General features: G+C 46.3%; 1 protein-coding gene across 2 annotated transcripts in view; it reads left to right on the top strand.

The window, feature by feature from the left end:
- LOC140386532 (myeloid cell surface antigen CD33-like) overlaps positions 1-26,729 on the top strand; it is a 104,657-nt gene that overhangs the window by 1,685 nt on the left and 76,243 nt on the right. For both annotated transcript variants that reach the window (XM_072468941.1, XM_072468940.1), the window contains exons 2-3: positions 10,125-10,206; positions 25,810-26,172. In XM_072468941.1, the coding sequence (XP_072325042.1) occupies positions 10,167-10,206; positions 25,810-26,172 (403 nt within the window). In that variant the 5' untranslated portion in view covers positions 10,125-10,166. The remainder of the gene's footprint in view (positions 1-10,124; positions 10,207-25,809; positions 26,173-26,729) is intronic.

The following is a 26,729-nucleotide window of genomic DNA, read 5'->3' as shown; positions in this document are numbered from 1 at the left end:
TCCCTCAGTACAGACCCTCTGACAGTGCGGCACTCCCTCAGGACTGACTCTCTGACAGTGCAGCACTCCCTCAGTACTGATCCTCTGACGGTGCCGCACTCCCTCAGTACTGACCATCTGACAGTGCAGCACTCCCTCAGTACTGACCGTCTGACGGTGCCGCACTCCCTCAGTACTGACCCTCTGACAGTGCAGGTCTCCCTCAGTACTGACCCTCTGACAGTGCAGCACAACCTCAGCACTGACCCTCTGACAGTGCAGCAATCCCTCAGTACTGACCCTCTGACAGTGCAGCACTCCCTCAGTACTGACCCTCTGACAGTGCAGCACTCCCTCAGTACAGACCCTCTGACAGTGCTGCACTCCCTGAGTACAGACCCTCTGACAGTGCAGCACTCCCTCAGTACAGACCCTCTGACAGTGCGGCACTCCCTCAGTACTGGCCCTCTGACAGTGCAGCACTCCCTCAGTACAGACCCTCTGACAGTGCAGCACTCCCTCAGTACCGACCCTCCGACAGTGTAACGGAGGCTCACTCAGTACTGACCCTCCGACAGTGCATCACTCTCTCAGTACAGACCCTCCGTCAGTGCAGAATTCCCTAGTACTGGCCCTCCGACAGTGCAGCGGAGGCTCGCTCAGTACTGACCCCACGACAGTGCAGAATTCCCTCAGTATTGACCCTCTGACAGTGAGAGTTGCTGAAATCCTGATCATCTTCCAAAATAGGAAGTGGTAAATTCAAGACATCTCAAAGTTCTGAACAAAAGACACAATAGCTGGTTTAGTTGCTCAAATCCGTTCTTTCACAATAACACACAGAAGAAACATACTGATGTGGCTATGATGGACAGAGGCTCTCAAACCAGGGGGATGCAAACCTATGCAAGGAGTCAGAGAAATAGGGAGCAAGAACTAAAACAAAAGGTAGAAAAGGGAATAAGAAAAGTGATAATGTGGGGAAATCAAGGGCAAAATTCAAACTGGGCAAAAGAGAAAAATATTGGGAGCAGAACAAACAATATGAAAAAGACAAACTTAAAGGCTCTGTGCCTTAATGCCCCGAGCATTTGCAATAAAGTGGATGAACCAATCACGCAGATAGATATAAAAGGGTACGATATAATTGGGATTACGGAGACATGGCTGCAGGGTGACCAGGGATGGAAACTGAATGTCCCAGGGTATTCAGTATTTAGGAAGGACAGGCATAAAAGAAAAGGTGGTGGTGTGGCACTGCTGGTTAACGAGGAAATTAACAATAGTGAGAATTCTCTGACAATGTGGTGTCTGTATGGGTACAGTTGAGAAATACCAAGGGGCAAAAACATTAGTGGGTATCATTGACCCCCAAACTGCAGTGATGATGTTGGGAATGGCATTAAACATAAAATTAAAGATGCATGTAACAAGGGAATATCGGTGTTCATGGGTGATTTTAATCTTCACATAGGTTGGGCAAATCAAATTAGCCACAATGCCGGAATTCCTGGAATGTATACGGGATGGTTTTCTTGACCAATATCTGGGGGAACCAACTAGAGAGCAGGCCATCTTAGACTGGGTACTGTGTTATGAGAAGGGAAGCATTACCAATCTGGCTGTGCGAGACCCCTTGGGGGTGAGCATCCATAACATGATAGAATTTTTTATCAAATTGGAGAGTGAAGTAGTTGATTCGGAGACTAGGGTGCTGAATGTTAATAAAGGAAACTATGAAGATATGAGGCATGAGTTGGCCTTGATAGATTAGGGAGAGTTACTTAAAGGGATGACAGTGGATAGGCAATGGCAAACATTCAAGGAATGCATAGGGGAAGTGCAGCAACTGTTCATTCCTGTCTGGCACAAAAGCACAATGGGGAGAAGAGCCAATCTATCGCTTACAAAGGAAATTAGAAATAGTTTCCGATCCAAAGAAGAAGCATACAGATTGGCCACGAAAAATAATGGACGGGATTCTCCAATCATAGGGCTATCTCCCCACGCCGGCGTGAAACGTGGCGCTAACCACTCTGGCATCAATGGTCCCCGATAATGGGGAATGCTCCCCTTCCTAGGGGGCTAGGTCAGTGCCAGAGTGGTCCCCGCAGCTCCAGATGGCACAGAACGGCCGGCGCGAGTTCACGCATGCGCGGAACGGCTGACGTGATTCCGCACATGCGCACTATGGTCGGCATGATTCCGCGCATGTGTGGGGGTTCCCTTCTCCGCGCCGGCCCCCGGGCAATATGGCGGAGCCCTACAGGGGCCCGGTGCAGAGGAACATAGGCCCCCACGGAACCAGCCCGCCCGCTGATCGGTAGGCTCCAATCATGGCCCTGGCCACCATGGGGGCCCCCTCTCGGGGTCGGATCCCCCCGCCCCCTCTCCAGGATGGTCCCTGCAGACACACTTTCCAGGTCCCGTCGTGTGGTACCTGAGTAACCAACGCCGGCGTGACTCGGCCGAACTCGGCGGCCACTCGGCCCGTCGGGGCCCGGAGAATCACCGGGGGGGGGGGGGGGCGCTATCAACGGAACGGACCCTGACAGGCGCAGCAGGAATCCCGCGGGCGCCCGAGAATCGGCAGGGGAGATCGGGAAGCCGGCGGCTGGGTGTGATTCTCGCTTCCCCCCGGGGATTCTCCGACCCGGTGCAGGGTCGGAGAATCTTGGCCAATAAGTCTGAGGATTGGGAGCAGTTGAGAATTCAGCATAGAAGGACCAAGGTATTGATTAAGAAGGGGAAAGTACAGTAAGAAAGGTAGCTTGCAGAGAACATAGAGACTGACACTAAGAGTTTATTTCGATATGTGAAGAGAAAGAGACTGGCGAAGACAAATGTAGGCCCCTTACAGACAGAAACAGGAGAATGCATTATAAGGGATAAAGAAATGGCTGAGTGATGGAATACACACTTTGCTTCTGTCTTCACAAAAGACAACACAAATCAGATACCAGAAATGTTGGAGAATGAAACGTTTAGTGAAAGGGAAGAACTGAGGGAGATTAATATTAGTAGAGAAAAGATGCTGGGAAAATTGATGGGATTGAAGGTGGATAAATCCCCAGACCTGAGAATCTGTATCCCAGGATACAGGAGGTGGTTCTGGAAATAGTAGATGCATTGGTGGTCATCTTCTGGGATTCCATGGACTCTGGCATAGTCCCTGCTGATTGGAGGGTAGCTAATGTCACTCCAATCCTCAAAAAGGGAGGTTCGGGTTCAATTCCTGTACCAGCTGAAAATTCTGAATTCTCCCTCCGAGTACCCGAACAGGCACCGGAATCTTGTGACTAGGGGCTTTTCATATTGCAGTGTTAATGGAATCCTATTTGTGACAATAAAACACAAGAAAAAAAAGAGAGAAAGCAGGGAGTTATAAACCAGTAAGCCTAACATCGGTAGTGGGGAAAATTCTTGAATCCATTATCAAGGACTTTATAGCGGAACATTTAGAAAGCAGTGGCAGGATCAGTTTGAGTCGGCATGGATTGATGAAGGGGAAATCGTGCTTGACAAATATGTTGCAATTCTTTCAAGATGTAACCAGTACAGTTGACAAGGGGGAACCAGTCGATGTGGTATTTTTGGACTTTCAGAAGGCGTTTGACAAAGTTCCGCATAAGAGATTATTGTGCAAGATTAAAGCGCATGGGATTGGGGGAAGTATATTGGGGTGAATAGAAAACTGGTTGGCAGAGAGGAAACAAAGAATAGGAATTAATGGCTCCTTTTCAAATTGGCAGACAGTAACTAGTGGGGTGCCACAGGGACCGGTATTCAATCCCGGCTATTCACAATATATATTAATGATTTGGCTGAATGAACAAAATTTTACATCTTAAAGTTTGCAAATGATACCACGTTGGGTAGGAGGGTGAACTGTGAGGAGGATGCAGAGATCCTACAGCATGACCTGGACAGTTTGGGCGAGTGGGCAAATCAATGGCAGATGCAGTATAATTTGGATAAGTGTGAGGTTATTTACTTTGGAAGCGAAAACAGGAAGGCAGGTTACTACATGAATGGTTGTAAATTGGGAGAGGGGAGTGTGCTGCGGGACCTGGGTGTCCTTGTGCACCATTCGCTGAAGGTAAGCATGCAGGTGCAGCAGGCGATAAAGAAGGTTAATGGGAGGTTGGCCTTCATTGCGAGAGGTTTCGAGTACAGAAGCAGGGATGAGTTGCTGCAATTGTACGGGGCTTTGGTGTGGCCACACCTAGAATATTGCGTGCAGCTTTGGTCTCCTTCTCTGAGGAAGGATGCTCTTGTTCTTGAGGGAGTGCAGCGAAGGTTTACCAGACTGATTCCAGGGATGGCGGGTCTCTCATATGAGGAGAGATTGACTAGGTTAGGATTGTTCTCTTTGAAGCCTCAGAAGAATGAGGGGGGATGTCATATTGTAACAGGACTAGACAGGGTAGATGCAGGGAAGATGTTACCAATGATGGGTGTGTCCAGAACCAGGGGTCACAGCCTGAGGATTCAGGGTAAACCATTTCGGACAGAGATGAGGAGACATTTCTTCACCCAAAGAGTGGTGAGCCTGTGGAATCCATTACCACAGGAAGGAGTTGATGCCAAAATATTGAATATATTCAAGAGGAGGCTAGATATAGCACTTGGGGCGAATGGGATCAAAGACTATGAGGAGAAAGCAGGATTAGGCTATTGAATTGGATGATCAGCCATGATCGTGATGAATGGCAGAGCAGGCTCGAAGGGCCAAAAGTCCTCCTCCTGCTCCTGCCTTCTATGTATCTATGTATAAGCCAAAAATGGTTGCTGCCTTTCAGAAGCGATTTAACCAGTTGTGACTCTGACTATTCTTTCCAAAAACAATCCCAAAGCATTTTTTCATCTCTTCTATTCTTCCACATTCCCGTAGCTCGCACCCATTCAAAGCTTCACCAGTGCGATGGGCAACGGTCCCTATCTCAAACAATCTGTCACAAAATATTCATCGGACTCAAAACGTTAGTTCACTTTGTCTGTCAGCTTTGACAAAGAGTCATCAGACTCGAAACGTTAGCTCTTTTCTCTCCCTACAGATGCTGCCAGACTTGCTGAGATTTTCCAGCATTTTCTCTTTCGTTTCAGATTCCAGCATCTGCAGTAATTTGCTTTTATCCAGTGTCACAAAATATTCCAGTTCCCAATAACGCTTTCCCATGAAGAGATATCTCCTCTGGCTCTCCATAATGTTTAACTCCACTGTTTAAAAGTATCAGTGTTGGACCCTGTTGAATTATCCTTTACCTTCACATGAGAGGGCAACTGTGCCTTGTTTCTTCTGAGAGGATGGGTCATCGAATCGCTTATCTCGCTCCAATATGGGGAGGTGGTGGTGTAGTGGACTAGTAAACCTGAGTAAACCAGAGACGCAGAGTAATGCTCTGGGGACACAGGTTCAAATCCCGCCACTGCAGATGGTGAAATTTGAATTCAATGAAAATCTGGAATTAAAATGATGACCATGAAACCATTGTCGATTGTCATAAAAACCTTTCTGGTTCACTAATGTCCTTTAGGGAAGGAAATCTGCCATCCTTACCTGGTCTGGCCGACACGTGACTCCAGATCCACAGCAATGTGGGGTTGACACTTAACTGCCCCTCAAGGACTGTAAGGGATGGCCAATAAATGCTGGCACAGCCTACGGCACCCACGTCCTATGAACGAACAAGAAAAAACATGGTGGCTCGAGGCAATACACCGGAAATTTCCAGTAACAACAAAGGGGGCTTATTAACAGCAGGTAAAGGCAACTACAGACAGACACAGAGCAATGGTGGTTAGGATTTGATTCTCTGGCTCGGGGGGCCCCACGACCTGGGACTCTGCTCCCAGGGTCATGCGCTGTCTCTCTATTGGTCATGGTTCATGTGCTCCCATGAAATTGGCCATGAGCCGGTCATTTACACACAAACCTTCAGTCCTAACTCATAGGCAGAACAACATTCCCTCAGTACTGATTTCTCTCAGCATTGATCCTCTGACAGTCCAGCACTGATGCTCCAACAATGCTGCACTCCCTCAGTACTGACCTTCCGACAGTGCAGCACTCCCTCAGTACTGACAAAGAACAAAGAACAATACAACACAGGAACAGGCCCTTCGGCCCTCCAAGCCTGCGCCAACTATGGTACCTGCCTAAACTAAAACCATATGCACTTACGGAGTCCGTATCCTTCCATTCCCACCCTATTCATATATTCGTCTAGATGCCCCTTAAAGGCTGGTATCGTACCTGCTCCCACCACCTCCCCAGACAGTGCAGTCCATATATTTGCCATCCTCTGTGTAAAAAACTTGCCTCGCACATCAGTTCTAAACTTTTCCCCACGCACTTTAAACCTGTGTCCCCTAGTACTTAACTCTCCTATTCTAGGAAAAAGCATCTGACTATCCACTCTGTCCATGCCACTCATAATTTTGTAGGCCTCTATCAGGTCGCCTCTCAACCTCCGTTATTCCAGTGAGAACAGACCAAGTTTATCTAACTCTCCTCATAGCTAATGCCCTGCATACCAGGCAAAATCCTAGTAAACTGCTTCTGTACCCTCTCCAAAGTATTCACATTCTTCTGGTAGTGTGGCGATCAGAATTGTACACAATATTCCAAATGAGGCTGAACTAAGGTCCTGTACAGCTGCAACCCTTTGGCAACCATATGGCAGTGCATCACTGACTCAGAACTGACCCGCTATCAGTGCAATACTCCTTCAATACTGACCATCCGTCAGTGCAGCACTCCATAGAATCCCCACAATGACCTCCTGAATGAGCACCCTACCTAAGCCCACTAGCCCATTCTATCCTTGTAACCGCACCTAACCTGCACATGCTTCGACACTAAGGGGCAACTGAACAGGCCAGTCCATCTAACCTGTCCATCTTTGCACTGTGGAATGAAACCTGACCATCTCGAGAAAACACACACAGACACAAAGAGAAAGTGCAAACTTCACACAGTCACCCAAAGCCGAATTGAACCCAGGTCCCTGGCGCTGTGAGGGAAAAATGCTAAACATTGCGCCACCGTGCTGCCCTCAGTATTGACCCGCCGACAGTGTAACATTTCTTCAGTACTGATGCTCCAAAAATGCAACACCACCACAGTACTGACCCTCCGACATTATGACACTGCCTCAATACTGGTCCATCAACAACGTGATGCCACTTTAATACTGACTCTCTGGCAGTGCAACACTCAGTACGGAGTCTCTGGCAGTGAAGCGTTCCCTCAGTACGGAGTCTCTGGCAGTGAAGCGTTCCCTCAGTATGGAGTCTCTGGCAGTGCAATGTTCCCTCAGTACTGACCCTCCGACATGCCGCCCTCCCTCAGTGCTGACCCTTTTATAGAGCAAACTCCCTTGGTACTGAACCTCCAATAGTGTAGCGCTCCCTCAGTACAGACCAGCCGTCAGTGCAGCACTCCCTCAGTACTGACATGGCGACAGTTCAGCACTGCTTCAATACTGATCCTCGAACAGTGCATCACTCCCTCAGTTCTAACCCATCAACAGCTTAATGCCCCTTTAGTACTGACTCTCTGACAGTGAAGTGCACCCTCAGTACTGACCTTCCAAAAGTGCAACACTTCCTCATTACTGACCCTCTGGCAGTTCAACACTCTGTCAGTACTGACCCACCAACAGTGGAGCACTCCCTCATGACAGAACCTCAACCGTGCAGCACTCCCTCAGTGCTGACCCCCTGACAGTGCGGCACTCCCTCAGTACTGACGCTCCAACTGTCCAATACTTCCTTAGTACTGACCCACCGACTGTGCAGCTCTCCCTCAGTACTGACCCCCCTACAGTGCAAACTCCCTCAGTACTGATCCTCCAACAATGCACACTCCCTTAGTAGTTACCTGGCGACAGTGCAGCACTTCCTCAATCCTGACACTTTAGTACTGACTATGGCAGTGTAGCGCACCCTCAGTGCTGACCCTCCAAAAGGGTAGCACTCCCTCAGTACTGACCCTCTAACAGTGCAAACGTCCTTGGTACTTATCCTCCAACAGTGAAACTCTCCCTCAGTACTGACCTTACAACTGTGTGGTGCACCATCAGTACTGACCCTCCAGTAATGCTGCACTCCCTCAGTACTGACCCTCTGAAAGTGCAGCACTCCCTCAATACTGACCCTCTGACAGTGCAGCACTCCATCAGTACTAACCCTCCCACAGTGTAGCCATCCCTCACTACTTACCCTCTGACAGTGCAGCACACCCTCAGTAATGATCCTCCAACAACGCTGCACCCGCTCAGTACACACCGTACAACTGCATGGTACCCCTTGAGTACTGACCCAGTAATGCAGTGCTCCCTCAGTACTGACCCTCCCACAGTGCAGTACTCCATCAGTTCTGATCCTCTAACAGTGTAGCCATCCCTCTGTACTGACCCTCAGACAATGCCACACTCCCTCAGTACTGACCGTTTGACAGCACAGACCTCCCTCAGTACTTACCGTCCAACAGTGCAAACTTCCTCAGTAATGACCCTCTGACAGTGCAGCTCTTACTCAGGACTGATCCTCTGATATTGCAGCACTCCCTCAGTACTGACCGTATAACTGTGTTATACCCCTTCAGTACAGACCTCCAGTTACGCAGTGCTCCCTCAGTACTGACCCTCTGAAAGTGCAGCACTCCCACACTACTGACCCTCCCACAGTGCAGCACTCCATCAGTACTGATTTTCCGACAGTGCAGCCATCCTTCAGTACTGACCCTCAGACTGTGCAGCGCTCCCTCAGTACTGACTCTCCAACAATGCAAACTTCCTCAGTGCTAATCCTCCAACAGCGTGGCTCTTCCTCAATACAGACCCTCTGGAATTTCAGCACTCCCTCAGTACTGTCCCTCTGACAGTGCAGCATTCCTTCAGTACTGGCCCTCCATCAGTGCAGCACTCCCTCAGTGCTGACCCTCCGACAGTGCAGCACTCCCTCATTACTGAGTCTCCATCAGTGCAATACTCTCTCAGTACTGACACTCCGGCAGTGCAGCGCTCCCTCAGTACTGACCTTCCAACTATGTGGTACCCCTTCAGTACTGACCCTCCAGTAATGCAGCCCTCCTCAGTTCTGACTCTCTGAAAGTGCAGCACTCTCTCAGTACTGACACTCCAACAGTGCAAACTCCCTCAGTACTGACCCTCCAACAGTGTAGCACTCCCTCAGTGCTGACCCTCCGACTGTACAGCACTCCCTCAGTACTGACCCTCGGAAAGTGCAGTATCCCCAGAGTACTGATCATCCGACATTGTGACAATCCCTCAGTACAAGTCCACCGAAACTGATACACCGCCTCATGCCTAACTTTTTGGCAGTGCAGTGCACCCTCTGTACTGACCCTCCAACAGTGCAGCCCATTCTCAGTACTGACCTTCTAACTGTGTGGCATCCCTTCAGTACTGATCCTCCAATACTGCAGTTCTCCCTCTGTTATTATTCTAGAAAGTATTTACCAGGATCATGGAACTCGAGATTCTGGATTGGAAACTTGAGTACCAGATTTCCTGCCTCTGAGTTGAGGTTTGGGGTTCTTATTGGAAAAGGCAGCTCAGCTTTGAGTCGCTATATCATCACAGAGTCAGGTTCAAATGGTCAACATTTTGCTTAAAGCTCAAACCTTTGTCGAGTTTTGAACTTCCTCATTTTGAGTCACATCAACCCTTTCTAATTAAATACACAATGGGAGCAACACAGGAAGAGCTCATTCAGACCAAGAAGAACGTGGTGGCAGTTACTCCCCAGGCGAGCAATCGGACAAGCCCTGGGTAAGTAACCAATGATTGGAATTCACTTCCATGACCAACATTGTGGATGTTGTGACTTTACAAAGACAGATTCCAATGATTGATGCCTTTGGAAGATTTCTGCTTTTCATTGCGATCTGGGTTTGAGGCTCACGTCTGTTGTACAGAACATCTTTCTAGGACATCCTGAGATGGTGATAGGCACTATAGAAATGGAAGTCCCTCATTGATTTTCATACTTAAAGCCTTGTCACTCTCTGCAGAACACCTATCATCCCACACAAAACACAATAAATTGTTTAAAAGCAGTTCACTCGAGAGTTATCGGACAAGAAGTGAGATCTCATTAACTCCTTTCTCTTTCAGAGTTTGAGAGTGAGAAGCTGATGAAATATCTGGGAGTGGACAATGGTCGGGAAATCTTACTTCCTTTTCTCACTTCTTCAAGGTAATATCATCTTCAGTTTGGAAAAAGTTATCGTTAATGGTGTTTATAAAAGATCATTCTTATTGAGCTGTGATTGGGAACTAATTCAGCAGTGACCCAGTGGACAAACCCACACCAAGTCCCATTCACCCATCACCCTCACTGAGATATGCTGACTCCCTGTCTGACAGCAGAATTGGGGGAAGAGCAGAGAATTCAGAGGGTTCCAGGGCTGGACTCGGCCCAGAGATGGGGAATGGAGAGAGCAATGGGAGTATTTGAAAATTGCAGATGAGAATCGTAAACTCGAGGTGCTGCTGTACTGCAGACCAATGTTTTCAGCAAGTTAATGAGGAGGTGATAGTTTGAGCAGAGAACCAGGGATAAAAACTGGGGCATGAATTCTATCCCGATGCTGAGTCTCCAATGTCAATGGCCTGAAATTTGCTGATTTTGGTCAGAATTTCCCATGAGAACAACACAGCAGCTCCGAGAATAGACGGGCTGTTCAGCGTCACACTTCCTGTCCATTCTCACCATGCTGGACACTTCAATAAGGGTGAAAGATAACTGATAGAGAGAAGGAAGACAAAACAGTCAGTGGATAAAGATGTGAAATATTTCTAGTTCTCATGATTGTCTCTGATCGGCTGCAAAGTTTAAATTTCACAGAATCTCTGAACTTTGCAGCTCAGATGGACACCATTGACTCATTGGCTGAGAGGGCGCTGGAAGCAGATTGAAGAGGAACTTCCAAAATGGGGAAATTGAATAAATACTTGAAGGGGATAGATTTGCAGGACTTTGGAGTGGGACAAACTGGATAGATCTGTCAAAGAGCTAGCACAATCACAAAAGGCTGAATGGCCTCCTTCTTTACAATGCTTTGTAAAATAAATTTCGAGTACCCAATTATTTTTTTCCAATTAAGGGGCAATTTAGCATCGCCAATTCACCTGCCCTGCACATCTTTGGGTTGTGGGGGTGAGACCCACGCAGATACGGGGAGAATGTGCAAACTCCACATGGACAGTGACCCAGGGCCGGAATCAAATCCGGGCCCTCGGCGCCTTGAGACAGCAGTGCTAACCACTGCGCCACCGTGCTGCCCTATCATTCTTCAATTTCAGATAATTTAAAGGCTACGAAGACCCAGAAGACCAGAGATGGTAAATAAAAGGAAGTTTATTCAAACCAATGAAAACGGCCATGACGACAGAGTACTGTAGCCATTTAAAATGGCTAACTCCCGATTAGAATGGCCAAACCCCGATTTAAAATGGCAAACGGAAGAGGCTGATGGGAAAATCAGCCAACAGGACTCAAACAGGCAGCTGCAGGCAAAACTGTGTATTCGCCTCTGGGGAAGCCAGACAGAATCAATACCTGCAGCCATCAACACAACAACACACCAGCCATCTGAATACTAATTAGCAATCCCCGGGAACAATACGCTACAAATTAGACACACAAAGCCAACCCAGACTTTTCGGCGCCAGCAGGAGCTTACACAAAGAGAGGTGAATGACCACCTCGAAACCGCCCATCGATCAAGAAATCGCTCCAGCATTGGAGAATATCGAACCAAGTGATTGGGACCAAGTCCAATCACTTGGAACCAGGTACAAGGTCCGCCCCGAGTGGCGGGAAGCCCCTGGGGACTATAAGAATAGGGGCCAGGTTCAAATCGACCCTTCTTCTCCTCTCCTCACCCTTCGAGACACTTCTGCTGACCCTCTACAACAGCCACAAGAAACAGTAAGTCCAACGCTCGCTATGAGATAGGCACTCCTGACTATCGACCTGCACCAGCTTTGAATCCCGCAGGCTCAGAACCCATACGAAAGGCCATTTGTTTCCCTGACCTGGTGGGCCATTTCCAAAGTTAAGTATTGGCCTGTTAGCTGTAGGAAGTAGCTTAGAAGTAGAATTAATGCATAAGTATTGATTACTGTATATAATAAATGTGCGTTGATTTAACTCTTACTAAGCGGTGTGTTGGATTATTGATCATTACTCGGACTTGAACCACGTGGCGGTATCAGAAAGATACCTGGCGACTCAAGAGCAAAGGTGATAGAACAAGAGCAATTAAACTAAGGCTAAAATGAGCAACAGTACACACAATAGGCGCGATTCAACTAATTGGGAACAAAGTCCCCTAGCGAGCACGTTTAGCCACATGTTTCAAGCACTCACAGTGACTTGCGTTGTATAAGAGGCCTCAGCAGGGCCAAGGCCACACATAGCCCCGTTTTCTACGCTGTGGAGCTCCACTCGCTGGAACTCCCCAGTGTAGCAATAGAACGGGGCTCCATTTTAATATGGCGTCTCAAACTCCGAGGCCCCGAAGCAAAACCTGACCCTCCCAGCCGAAACATACTGCAGGAAAGTCCCAGCCCCCTCCCTCCCCCATGACCCCTCAGGGCACCCCCTGGCCCAATCACACATTTTCAGAATAAAATGGCAGATTGGCACCCTGGCAGTGTCCATGTCAGCTGGCAGTACACCTGGGGCACCTTGGTAGTGTCAGTTTGGCACCCATGTAGCACTGTGAAGGTGCCAGGCTGGCACTGCCAAGATTCCGCGGAACACCAGCAGTACCAGGGCATTGTCTTGCTCATGGGGAAGGAACTAGGGTCCTCCGATCCTGTGGGAGACCCGCACAAGTGCTGTTCCATCTGGTCCCCAAATTTGGAGACCAGTATTGAACAACGCATGCCCAAGGCCTCCACGGTGAAGAGGGTAAATCTCAAAGCCTCAGGTACCTCAAAAATCTGCACATTAAAGTGAGACCCAATGTGGACGGGATTTACATCACAATGTCTTGTGAGATCGCATTGGATCTCATGATGTTTTGCGAGCTAGGTAGACCCCGGGAGTGAGTTCTCCCGGCTTTTATCGGCTCTGCTGCGCCACGGCGAGCTACTTTTCAGGCGCAGCGTGACCATTGAATCACTCCCAATATGTCCCAGTCGGGTCTACCAGAATGCTGGTCACAGACTGGGCCGGGCCCCAGCAGTGCGGGCCTCCGCCCACTAGCAGTGAAGTTCGCATTCCACGAGTCACACCAGGACATCGATTAATGTATTCCCGTGGGCCTCATAAAGGTCATCACATAGACCCTTATCAGTAACTCTTCAGATTCCTGATGAAGTCATGGATGTTTCAGAAGGACATGAAGTGAGAGGTTCCTGGTGTTTTGTTCACCTTTCATTACCATTATAGAAATGGTTAGAATTGTATTCGCTGAAAGTCAGAAGAATGAGGTGGGGGGGCATCTCAAAGAAACCTATACGATTCTACCACGACTAGACAGGGTAGATGCAGGATCGATTTGGGTGTGTCCAGAACCAGGGGTCACTGTCTGAGGATATGGGGTAGGCCATTTAGGACAGAGATGAGGAGAAATTTCTTCAGCCAGAGAGTGGTGAGCCTGTGCAACACATTACCACAGGAAGTATATAGGCCCAAACATTGTGGGCTGGATTTCCCATTGGCGGGATCCTCTGTTTCACCGGCAGAGCACTCACAACCATGAATTTCTCAACGGCATGGATGTGCCCACATGAGAGGGCCGGCTTCCGCGACGGAGAATCCCGATGCCGGCGGGGACGCACCGCATCATAAAACAGGTGCGATGGGACTGAGAATCCTACCCTGTATGTTTTCAAGAAGCAGTAAGATAGAGCACTTAAGGCATAGGGAATCAAAAGATATGGGGGGAAAGCGGGATTAGGCTATTGAGGTGGTGAGCCGCCATAACGAATGGCAGCAGGCTCGAGGGCTGAATGGCCTCCTCCTGCTCCTATTTTCTATATGCTGTCATGGGAATGTCACTTTAAGAAGTGTTTTGTCTGCTCAAGTGGCTGCAGTGATGTCAGAGTGTGGGTGGAGCTGAGCTCTGGCTCTGCTTTTTAGTTTCGCTTTGAGGAAAAGCTTGGGTGTGTCTGTGTTTTTTAGTTTCGTTTCAGTGATGGAGCTGCAGCCAGCCAAAGAAGGTGTAATTTTGATCTCTCTGTCATCTAAAGCCTGTCTCTAGATCATTTGGTGAATTCAGCGTGATAACTGCTCTCAGTCGAGAATTTAAACCTGATGTGCTTTTGTAAAAAGGGTTTTTGTCTTCTGGATATTAAAAGGAAAGTTCAAGGATTACTTAGAGTGTTGTATTCTTTGGGGGGTTGCATTTGAATTGATGGTTGCTAAGATGTTCAATATATGTTTTTAAAAGGTTAACAGAGTTCAAAGAATAAACACTGTTTTGCTTTAAACAAATATTTTAGATTTCTGCTGCACCACACCTGTAGAGTGGGCCATGTGCTCCCCATACCACAATCTAGTAAAAGCCGTGGGTCAGGTGATATCCATGATACAAAACAAAGAACAGAGAACAGTACAGCACAGAACAGGCCCTTCGGCCCTCAATGTTGTGCCGAGCATTGTCCGAAACCAAGATCAAGCTATCCCACCCCCTGTCATTCTGGTGTGCTCCATGTGCCTATCCAATAACCGCATGAAAGTTCCTAAAGTGTCCGACTCCACCATCACAGCAGGCTGTCCATTCCACACCCTAACCACTCTCTGAGTAAAGAACCTACCTTGGACATCCCTCATATATCTCCCACCCTGAATCTTACCTTTGGATATACTTTGGAGTTTTCTAAACCCTGGCAAATTGGGGGCTCGAAGGTGATAAAAGTCTATCTATTGGGTTGGCTTTGCGAACTTAAAGACGGTGAGGGGTGAGCATATTGTGATTGATTTTCAGGTGTGGTGTTTTAGTTTAAGTAGGGAGTGTGTAGTGGACAATTGCTCTTTCAGAGGCTCAGAAGATTTTGGGGGTGGAAATGGTCACACGCAGTACCTTACGGACAGAGACTAAAAGCAGACTGTTAGATTTGGCAAATACATGAGGTACTCACGGCGGTAGCTCAGCATTTAAAATTGCCTGAGATACAATCTGACGCATTAGAAATGGCAAAACTTCAGTTACAAATCAAGCAACTTGAACATAAAAAAGAATTAAACAGCTTGAATACAAAATGAGAGAAAAAGAAAGAATAGCCCTAGCAGACCAAAAAGAGAGAGAAAGGGAGGTATGGCTCAGGGAAAAAGAAAAAGAGAGAGAAAGAGATAGAGGAAAAAGAAAAAGAGAGAGAAAGAGACAGAGAGGAAAAAGAAAAATAGAGAGAAAGAGATAGAGAAGAAAAAGAAAAGGAGAGAGAAGAAAGAAGAAAATAAATAATGGCTCAAGCAGAACAAAAAGAAAGACAAAGGGAAATACAGATCAGGGAAAAAGAAAGAAAGAAAGAGAGAGCGGAAAAAGAAAGAGAGAGAGAGGACAGGGAAAGAGAGAGAGTTTGAACTTTGGAAAATGGCCATGAAACATGACAGTCAGTTAAGATTGCGGATGGAAAGAAAAACGTACAGTTGGAGGATAGTGATGAGGATGAAGCGAAAGAGCTTCATAGTCGAAGGCTTGGTGGGGATCTATTTAAGTATGTCCACGCATTGCCAAGGTTTGATGAGAAGGAGGTAGAAGCCTTTTTCATTTCATTTGAAAAGGTAGCTAAACAAATGAAATGGCCACAGGACATGTGGCTATTACTGATTCAAACAAAGTTGGCAGATAGAGCGAGTGAAGTGTTTGCATCACTATCAGAGGAGTTACCTGAGACGTATGAGGAGGTGAAAAAATTCATCTTAGGTGCATATGAACTAGTGCCTGAAGCCTACAGACAAAGGTTTAGAAACTTAAGGAAAGAACCTGGGCAAACGTACATGTGGTTTGAAAGGATCAGAGTAATTTTGATAGGTGGATAAGGGCTTTGAAAATAGACCAAACATATAAAGCTCTCAGAGAAATTATACTTTTGGAGGACTTTAACATTCAATTCCTGATGTAGTGAGAACTCATGTGGAAGAACGGAGGGTTAAAACTGCAAGATTAGCAGCAGAAATGGCAGATGATTATGAATTAGATCATAAATCAAAGTTTGGTTTACAACAGCAGTTTCAGCCTGTGAGGGATAGAAACTGGGGACATGAGAAATACTCAAGAGGTAAAGGTAAAGGTGATCTGATGGGAGAAAATAAGGAGAGTGTACCTCAGATTAAAGAGGAAATCCAGGAGGGTGGAAGAGACATGAAAAGTTTCAAATGTTTTCACTGTAATAAACGAGGCCATGTATAGTCACAGTGTTGGTGGTGGTAGAAAAGCACTGGGAAGGCTGATGTGGTAAAACTATATGAGACAGTGGGGTTTGTTAAAGTGGTCAAGGAAAGCCCAAGTGAAGCCAAGGAGGTGAAAAAGATTGTACAGCCTGATCACAAGGTTATTGAGAAGAAGGTGCCAGATCTCTTTAAACAATTTACTTGTGTGGGTAAAGTTCACTCGTGTATCAGGAGGAGCAGGTAAAGCAGTCACAATTTTAAGAGATACAGAAGCTAGCCAATCTTTGATGGTAAGAGATGAGGAGTTATGCAGTTTGGGAGGAACATTGCCAGAAAAGGTGGTAATATGTGGAATTCAGGGTGAGAAGAATAGTGTTCCATTATATAAGGTAAGGTTGGAAAGTCCAGTGAAGAGTGGTGAAGTGGTAGTCGGAGCAATAGAGAAACTATCTTGTCCAGGAATACAGTTTATCTTGGGTAATGATATGGCTGGATCATAGGTGGGAGTGATGCCTACTGTAGTTGATAAGCCAGTGGCAAATCAGACAACTGAAGTGTTGAAGGACGAATATCCTGAGATTTTTCCGGATTGCGTCGTAACAGGGTCGCAAAGTCACAGATTAAGACAAGAGGAGAAATCAGAGAGTGAAGATAAAGGTGACGTGCCAATATCAGAAATGATTTTTGATCAGGTGGTTGGAAAAGAACAGATGGAGGATGAAGCGGATGTTTTTAGTTCAGGAAAATTGGCGGAGTGACAACAGAAAGATGTAGAAATAAAACGGATGTATCAGAAAGCATACACGGAAGAGGAATCTGAGTGTATACCAGAGTGTTATTATCGTAAAAGTGATGTCTTGATGAGAAAATGGAGACTGTTTCATATGCAGGAGGATGAAAAGTGGGCAGATGTTTATCAATTGGTATTTCCAGTCGGCATAGAAAGGAGGTGTTGCGAATAGCGCATGAGGTACCAGTGGGAGGTCATTTGGAAGTAAGGAAAACTCAAGCTAAAATCCAAAAACATTTTTATTGGCCTGGACTGCATACAGATGTAGTTAAATTTTGTTGATCATGTCACACATGACAAGTGATAGGGAAATCTCAAGCAGTGATAAAACCAGCACCCTTAATACTCATACCAGCATTTGAGGAACCTTTTACAAGGGCCCTAATTGATTGCGGAGGACCGCTTCCTAAAACAAAACGTGGGAATTATATCTTTTGACTATAATGGATGTGTCTACTATGTTTTCAGAGACCATTCCAGTACGCAATATTACAGCAAAAAAGATTGTGGAGGAGTTACTGAAAATCTTTACTAGATATAGACTACCCACAGAAATTCAATCGGATCAAGGATCAAATTTCACCTAAAAGTTATTTAAAGAAGTCCTGGACAGCTTAGGAATAAAACACTTAAAATCAACTGCGTATCATTCAGAATCGCAGGGGGCGTTAGAAAGGTGGCATCAGACATTAAAGACAATGTTGAGGGCTTATTGTTACGATTATCCAGAGGATTGGGATAAATTGTTGAGTTACCTTCCAGAGGAAAAACAAACTGACCTGAAAGAGTTCTTGATATCACACGGGCAGGTTTGTGGATATAAATTGGGAAGTACTAAAATGGCTATACATGATGTAGATGTGGGAAATGCTGTTCCAATTACACAACATCCATATAGACTTAACCCTTTAAAATTAGCACAGGTTAACAAAGAAATTGAGAGTATGCTTAAAAATGGCATAATTGAAGTGGGTTACAGCCAATGGAGCTCACCCATAGTGATGGTACCTAAACCAGACTGCACCCAATGGTTGTGTGTGAACTATAGAAAAGTTAATGCGGTTACAAGAATGGGCTCTTATCCTATCCCACGTTTGGAGGATTGCATTGAGAAAGTGGGACAATCCGCTTTTATTTTCAAATCGGATTTACTTAAAGGTTACTGGCAGGTACCTTTATCTGAAAGGGCGAAGGAGATTTCAGCTTTTGTGATTCCAGATGGTATATACCAATTCAAAGTTATGCCATTTGGCATGAAAAACGTCCCAGCCACATTTCAACGGTTAATTAACAAAGTTGTTTCCTGATTACTCAATTGTGCAGTATACATCGATGATCCGGCAATATTTAGCCAGACATGGACAGAACATTTGAAGCATCTGATGTAGTTACTCGATCGACTTCAGGTGGCGGGTTTTGTGCTAAACCTAGCCAAAAGTGAATTTGGAAAAGCCCAAGTCACATTCCTTGACCATACAATCGGACAGGGTCGAATAGTCCCACAGGATGTGAAAACAAAAGTTATTGGGAAGTTTCCGATACCCTCGACACGAAGGGAAATAATGCGATTTCTGGGTATGAGTGGATTTTACCGGAAAATTGTACCGAATTTGAGCAGTGTGGTTGCTCACTGACAGACTTTCTGAAGAAGCGTAACAAATTCCAGTGGACAGCAGAGTGTCAACAGGCATTTGACAGCCTGCTCCTGTGCCAGCCACCCCAAAGTACACAAAACCATTCAAAGTGGCGGTTGATGCGAGTGATGTGGGTGTAGGTGCGGTGCTTCTACAAGACGACGACGAAGGACTGAAGCGGCCGATTGGTTATTTTTCAAAAAAATTTAATTCTCACCAGAAGAAGTGTTCGACAATTGAGAAGGAGACTTTGAGCTTGGTGCTGGCTTTGCAACATTTCCAAATTTATGTGACCAGCAATTCATCTGACAAAGTTGTCTGTACTGATCATAATCAATTGATGTTTTTGGAGTGATTCCAGAATAACAATGCCAAACTGTTTTGATGGAGTTTGTTGTTACAGCCATTTCATTTGAAGATGGTACATGTGGCAGACTGCTTGGGAGTAAATTACTGGGGCAGTTTCAAGGACTTGTGGCGGAACACAATTGCATTCGGCGATGGGGCAGGGAATCCTTTTGCCGCCGAAATCGGAAGCAGCGCCGGTTTTTAAATTCTTTGCCCCCCGAAAATCGCGCACTCCGCGCCGAGTATCCACCGCCTCAGGCCATTGCCTGAGACCCGCCCCACGATGCTCCGTCCCCGACCGGCCGAATTTCCATTTTTCTCCAGCAGCAGGGATGAGGCTCCAGTGGCGTGGCTCCAGTGGTCTGGCAGCAATGACGAAGTGGTCACGGGGGACGCCCAGACCACGCTGGATACTGTGGAGAGCGGGAGCTTGGAGATGGCTCTTGTCGAATTCAAGGCTGCTGATATTACTGAAGATCGGCTATTGAGGGAACCAAAGGCGCAAGAAATTGTCCCGATCTTGGAAAAGCTAGCCTCAGAGGTATGTGGGGCTGGATTCTCCTTTTTGGGGACTAAGTTCCCACACCGTTGTGAAAACTGTGGTCTTTCACGGCAGGAAAACTGGCATCAAATGGCCACAGATTCTCCATTTTGCTGGGGGCTAGCAGGGAGCCATCGTAGAGCTTGCCATCTCCAATCTCCCGCACTCCACAGAGTCCAGCGCGGTCTGGGAGTTCCCTGTCACCACCTTGTCATTTCTTGCTGACCACTGGAGCCGTGCCACTGGAACCTTATCTGTGCTGCTGGAGAAGGCTTGTACAAGCAGCTCATAGTGTTCGTCATCCGTCTCACCTTCATCATCGTCAGTAATCTCAAACAGATTTTCATAGTAGTCGGCCTCGGATTCAGCCTCAGCGTCAGTCTTTTCACATGAAAAATATAACTTTACATACGGGATTATTTGTTTTTGAAACAGCACGCCGAGTTCAAAATCAGCCTTTTATTTGGCCGCCAAAGCTTGGTTTAAAATTCCACCCTGCGGAACTTCAGTGGGACTGAAGAAGTTGAAGAACGATTCCTTGGATATGGTTCTTTCCACTGTTCATGGATTGTCCGACCTCTGCGTTTTGTTATGCTCCTGAACTAGCTTAAGCTGCTTCCTTGATGTGAACTCTGACAAAGGAAGGTTCAGACTTGGGGATAGCTTTAACACGTTTATTAACTATTAACAGTTCTCCTACTTAGATTCAACGCTCCTGTTAATCCTGCTATAGCTACTCAGACTGACAAACCAGTCTGCTACAATCCACATGGTGGGTGTGATGTTCAATCAACCCTGTGTCTGTACTCAATGAGTGTCTCCACTGGAAAGAGGAAGATCATGTGTGCTGTGTCCTTTTATATGGGTTGGTGCAATGCCCTCCTGTTGCAGTGTCACCTCTGTGTGTATCTTGAATGCCCATTGGTCGTATCCTATCTTACTGACCTATTGGCTGACTGTGTGTCACGTCTGTGGTGCTCCCTCTAGTGCCTAGCTAGGTGACGTGTATGTACATTAACCCTTTGTGTTCTTACAGTGATGTATATCACCACAATCTGTATTTTGGTTTTGTTTGAATTGTTTGTACTCTTACATGTTTTCCCTCTCTCCAATCGATTGTGCAGCCAGTGCAGCCGATGATCTGTGGCTCATCCACATACGATTTCAGTGGTCGTGAGTCCAAGAGTGAAGGTCCACGGCTTGTCAATCTCTATCCATTTAACACTCACATCTCGCAGATGCTTTAATACGGGTTCATCATGGCCTCATGTCATGCCATTGAGTCTATGCACGTTCTTCAAGACTGTTAACCAGAATTGCGGAATGCTCGCCAGCAGTTCTATCCCTGTGCCTGGTTTGTCATATTCCACTGGGATTTCATCTGAATCCTCATACACTGTGCACACCGTAATGCCTTGCAATGATTCACTGTGCTCAGGTGACCAGCTATCTCCCAGAAGATTTATCCGCTCGACTATATTCAAGGATTCACATGTTTTTATCCCAATGACTAAGTCTACATCCAAATCTACAATATGAAAGAGTATTGTGTATTGCCTGCCACTGAGAACACCATAATAATAATAATCTTTATTGCCACACGTAGGCTGACACTGCAATGAAGTTACTGTGAAAAGCCCCTAGTCACCACATTCTGGCGCCTGTTCGGCTACACTGAGGGAGAATTCAGAATGGCCAATTCACCTAACAGCATGTTTTTCGGGACTTGGGGAGGAAACCGGAGCACCCGAAGGAAACCCACGTAGACACGGGGAGAACGTGCGGACTCCACACAGACAGTGACCCAAGCCATGAATCGAACCTGGGACCCTGCCGCTGTGAAGCAACAGTGCTATCCACTGTGCTACCGTTCCGCCCCACTAATTCACAAACATTAAAGGTCCCTAGAGTCTTGTGCCGAAGTCTATCTTGATCCCTGACTGATTAGCAAAGTCTCACTGCACAGTTAGCTTCTGCAAAGCCTGTCAACTTCCGAAGTTGGCTATCGCTTTAGGGTCAAAGTCACACTGAATGAAAGTATCATTGAGCATTACCATCGATTTGAGTACGGAAGTAAAAGTTTTTCGAACATTCTGATTGTCTTCATGCTCTGTTCCATGTCTGCTTCTGTCTTTGTTTCTGCTAGTCGTGTGGTTTCTTGGCGCTATGAGATCAATGAAAAATTGTTCGTCTGTGTTTATCTCATCGGCTGCGTGCACTTCTTGTGCTTGATCTGTGGTGGAACACGCAAAGCATTGCTTTGCAAAGTGCCCAACATGGCAGCACCTGGAACAAACCTTTCCATGGGCCAGGCATTGCCGTGGAGGATGTCGAGGGCCACATTTTTGGCACAAAATGGCGGCGGCTCTTATCGACCGCTTAAAATGGCCGCCCGCACTGAGACCATGTTTCCTTACGATGTGCGTCACAGCACTAATGACGCTGGCTTCTTCATCCACGTTGACACCAAAACCTTTTGAGCAGAGTGCACCTACTCTTTGTGCAGCAATCTCGCTGGCCTGGCAAATCTTCACTGCCTTTTCCAATACCAAAGCCTCCTCCTGCAATAATATCGCCTTAGGCTCATCATCAAGCAAATTAAAGACAATTTGGTTGTGGATTAAGGAAGATTTGAAGTCACCGAAGTTGCATGACTGGGCGTTCAGTCTGTGACAAAACTGTCAAATGATTCACCAGGTCTCTGGGTACGCATATAAATCATATAGCGTTCAAACGTTTCATTCTTCTTGGGGAGACAATGCTGATCGAAGCGCTTCATAACTTCATCAAAATTCTTCTGACACACTTCACGTTCAAACACAAATTAGTTATAAGTTCGAGTGATTCGAGTGAAACTGCCAGATTTGCCAGTTCATTTGCCTTTCATCAGGCTGGGCCTGCAGGCTGACGGCCAAAACATAAAGTTCGAATTGGTATTTTAACAGCCGCCAGTTCTCACTTACGTTACCGGACATCTGAAGCTGGTGGGGGGCCCTCAGTCCGTCCATCTCGAACTTCAGTATTTTTTTCACGTTGGGTTGCCTCAGGTTGCAGTTCACCAGACTGGTCTTCAAGCCGAATGCCTAACATGGTCACTGCCGTTGCCACTTCAAATCTTCAGCACTCGTGGTACCATGTTGTGTTTGGTCCCTTGTACTTTATGAAGTAACTCACCAAACATTTTGATATGTCCAAACCAGGATCCTTTTATTGTGTCTTGTGGTAAGATGGCAATCTGATACAGAGCACGTTACCATGGAGTCTTGCCACTCCTCTGGAACTTACACCGCACTGGCCAATTACATGTATGTCTTATTAACATCTCAATCTTCGTCTAAAGATGGCTGGATGTGTCTCCCTTTATATCCGGGTCCCAGGTCACATGACCTTGGTCTGAAGACAGCATGGTGTATCTGTACCGCCACCTGCTGGTTGGAGGTTGCACACCATCCAACTATGATATAACCCATAGGCACATCATCACAGGCAGGTCTTCTGGAGAGTGCTATCTTCTGTTCAGTCCTGTTAAGAAGCCAACGAGCAAGCATCCTGAGGACTGCCTCTCTCTTTCTCTCTCTGCAGGTCGATTTTAAGAGCATTCTGGCCAAATATGTGAAAGGAGCACAGACATCCAACAGAACTGGTAAAGAGATCTTGAGTGGTGAAAATACAAGTTTTCCCAAAGATCAGTAACCTTCAAACGTGTGTGTCAAAGGCTGGGAAGGGATGAAGAATTAAAGCTTTAAGTCGGAGCATTTGCGATAAAACCGTCAGTGTTATACAGGAATCAGGCCAATGAAAACTGCTAAATTCCAGGATCAGAGCTGTATTGTTCTCGCAGGGAGGTGAAAGCTCCATCTGGTGGTAGAAAGGCAGAAGTGCACCGATCTGAACATCCTGTGTACAGCAACGTCTGGTGGCCGACAATGAGATCGGCATTGATCTGAACTCCCCGGCCTTTGCTCCACCTGTTGGCTAAAGATAGGCAGCACGGTAGCATAGTGGTTAGCACTATGGCTTCACAGCACCAGAGTCCTAGGTTCGATTCCCGGCTTCGAAAAATAGAGTGGGATCGCATCGACCTAGAATTCTTAGGTGAAACGCCATCTGGCGGTCGAAGGTCGGAATTGCGCTAACCTGAACCTCTCAAGTAAACCTATTTCCCAGAGGCTGCAACCACAGTAGTGCAGATTCATTTCAAATCCTACCCCTTTAATCCCTATTTTATTTCATTCCCCATCGACCCTTGCCCAGTGTCTATCTTGTGTGTGTCTGGGTAGAGGGTGGGAGGAATCTTGGGATTAGGTAGACTGGGAGATGGTTATCCTGTTATTTCCTTATATATGTTCACCTTTTCTCCTTTTTATTCATAACTATTTTGTTCCTGTTTTACTTATAAATCTGGTGTCTGTAACTCATTGGACCAGTCAAGGGTTAAAGATCTTCAGAAAGCGTAAATTATTGGTTAATTCACTTATGTTGGGACACCGGGGTCTGTGGGCTGGAATTGACCGTGACCTCACCCAGGGTGATGTAACAATAAAAACATAAGAGCTAGGAGGAGTAGGTCATTTAGCCTCTCGAGCCTGCTCCATCGTTCAATACGATCATGGCTGATCTCATCATGGCCTCAACTCCATCGTCCTGCCCGTTCTCCGTTACCCTTCAACCCATTGCGAATTAAAAATCTGTCTGTCCCTTCCTCAAATTTATTCACTTTCCCAACATCCACTGCACTCTGGGGAAGCGAATTCCACAGATTCAAAACCCATTGTGAGAAGTACTTTCTCCTCATCTCTCTTTTTAGTTTGCTCCCACTTATCCTGAGACTAAGACCTAGAAGTTTCTAGAATGCCCCACAAGAGGAAGAATCTGCTCCATGTCTACCTTATCCACACCTATTATCATCTTATATATCTCAATTTAGCCTCCTTTCATTCTTCTTAACTCGAGTATAGGCCTAAACTGCTCAATCTCTATTCATAAATCAAACCCTTCATTGCTGGCTTTGAAAGCAGACCAAGGCAGGCCAGCAGCACGGTTCAATTCCCGTAACAGCCTCCCCGAACAGGCGCCGGAATGTGGCGACTAGGGGCATTTCACAGTAACTTCATTGAAGCCTACTTGTGACAATAAGCGATTTTCATTTCATTTCATTTTTCATTTCTAGAATCAATCAAGTGAACCTCCTCTGAACTGCCTCCAATGCCACTACATCTTTACTCAAATAATGGGACCAAAACTGTGCACAATACTCCATGTCTCACCAATGCCTTGTACAGTTGCAACAACACTTTCTTATCTTTATACTCTATTTCTTCAGCTATAAAAGCTAGTTTTCTGTGATGCATAAACGTGGACACCCAGATCCCTCTGCATTGGAGCACCCCAAAGTCTCTCCCCATTTAGATAATACGTTGCCTTTCCATTTTTCCGATCAAAATGGATGAAAGCTGGAAGACCCCAGTAACAGAGCTGTGTGTGCTATGATCTGCTCACAGGCCAAAGTGAAACTGAGGCTGGATCACCATGCTGCTAACCCTTAAACACATATTACAATAGGAACTGCTGTCTGAGACAGTGAGGATCCAGGAAGGTGAGGCTAATGAGTGATTCATGATGGTGATAATGGTGGGAGATCTGAGGGCTCCTAATCCATTGTTTTGTCTGCATGTATTTGATTGGTGCATCTTGTAGACACTGAGTAGGGTGGAAGACTGGCTTAACTAAGCCGGGTCTGAGGACCATGAGACAATGAAAATGAAATGAAATGAAAATCACTTATTGTCACAAGTAGGCTTCAAAATGAAGTTACTGTGAAAAGCCCCTAATCGCCACATTCCGGAGCCTGTTCGGGGAGGCTGGTACAGGAATTGAACCGTGCTGCTGGCCTGCCTTAGTCTGCTTTCAAAGCCAGCGATTTAGCCCTGTGCTAAACCAGCCCCTAATGTAGGATACACTTGTCCACTCCTGTATCCAGGATTCTCTTCCATCCATTGTGAAACCTTGGGGAGTTACTTTGTGTCCTGTAGATTGTCCACACTGCAGTCATGTGCATCAGTGAAGGAGGGGGTGGATGTTGAGTCAAGTGTATCTACAAACTATGCAGGGTTAAACGTTGATATTTCTCTCTGCAGTTGGACTGTCACAAGAGTGGAAAGCCTACACTCCAGAAGAGGTCACAGCAGAGAAAGGTTCCTGTGTACAGATTGCATGTAATTACAGTTACCCATTGAACTTGACAAACCGAACACGAGTTGGAATCTGGTATTACAATAAAAGTGGAACAGTGACTACAGCCTTTCATTCCAAGGATCAGAATGCTATCTCAACACAGTTCCTCCATCGGACCCGGCTGTCTGGAGACCTGAACGATGACAACTGTTCCCTGATTATAAACAACGTCAGACAACAAGATGCAGGAAGATACCATTTCAGAATAGAATTTGATGGCAATAATAAATACAGTTACAAACCTGAAACCCGGCTTCAGGTTTCTGGTAAGTGCTGTGTTATATAATTCCTCAACAATTCACATTCAATACTCAATGGGAAATAACACATCCTAGTATTTGATTTGCTTGTTTTGTGGCCGTGTTAACCAGCATCACTGTTTTTAACGATTTTCTATTTCTCACCGAGATATCTTCACTGCCTTCCTCACTCAGTGTCTGCATTGAATAAATTCCCCTCCTCGGAGATTTCAACCTCCACCTTAACTCATCTTGCTCTCTCTCCTCTGGGTTCAGGGTCCTCCTGATGTCTACAGGGAAAACATCCTCCTCAAAGAAAACGCCTGGATTCTGCGTCATGAAGATTGAGACAATCGAATCAGCTGCCTCTGTCGTGACCCTCCCTTCCAATAATCCACTGTGACAACCGCCAGTGATGCCCCTCCGCCCTATCCCTGAACTCACATCTTTTTCCAGTTTCTCACCTATCTTCTCTCGTGTCCTTTGCAAACACATCTGTTCCATCAGAGCCATCTCCTCTTCCCTTCACTCTATTCTTAGTAAATTGCTGACCCACAACTTCCCCTCCTGATCCTCATACCAGC

This window comes from Scyliorhinus torazame, chromosome 12 (genome assembly GCF_047496885.1).
Source record: "Scyliorhinus torazame isolate Kashiwa2021f chromosome 12, sScyTor2.1, whole genome shotgun sequence".
NCBI classification, from domain to species: domain Eukaryota; kingdom Metazoa; phylum Chordata; class Chondrichthyes; order Carcharhiniformes; family Scyliorhinidae; genus Scyliorhinus; species Scyliorhinus torazame.
Note: the sequence above shows the minus strand (reverse complement) of the source record. Positions and strands in the feature narration are given on the sequence as shown.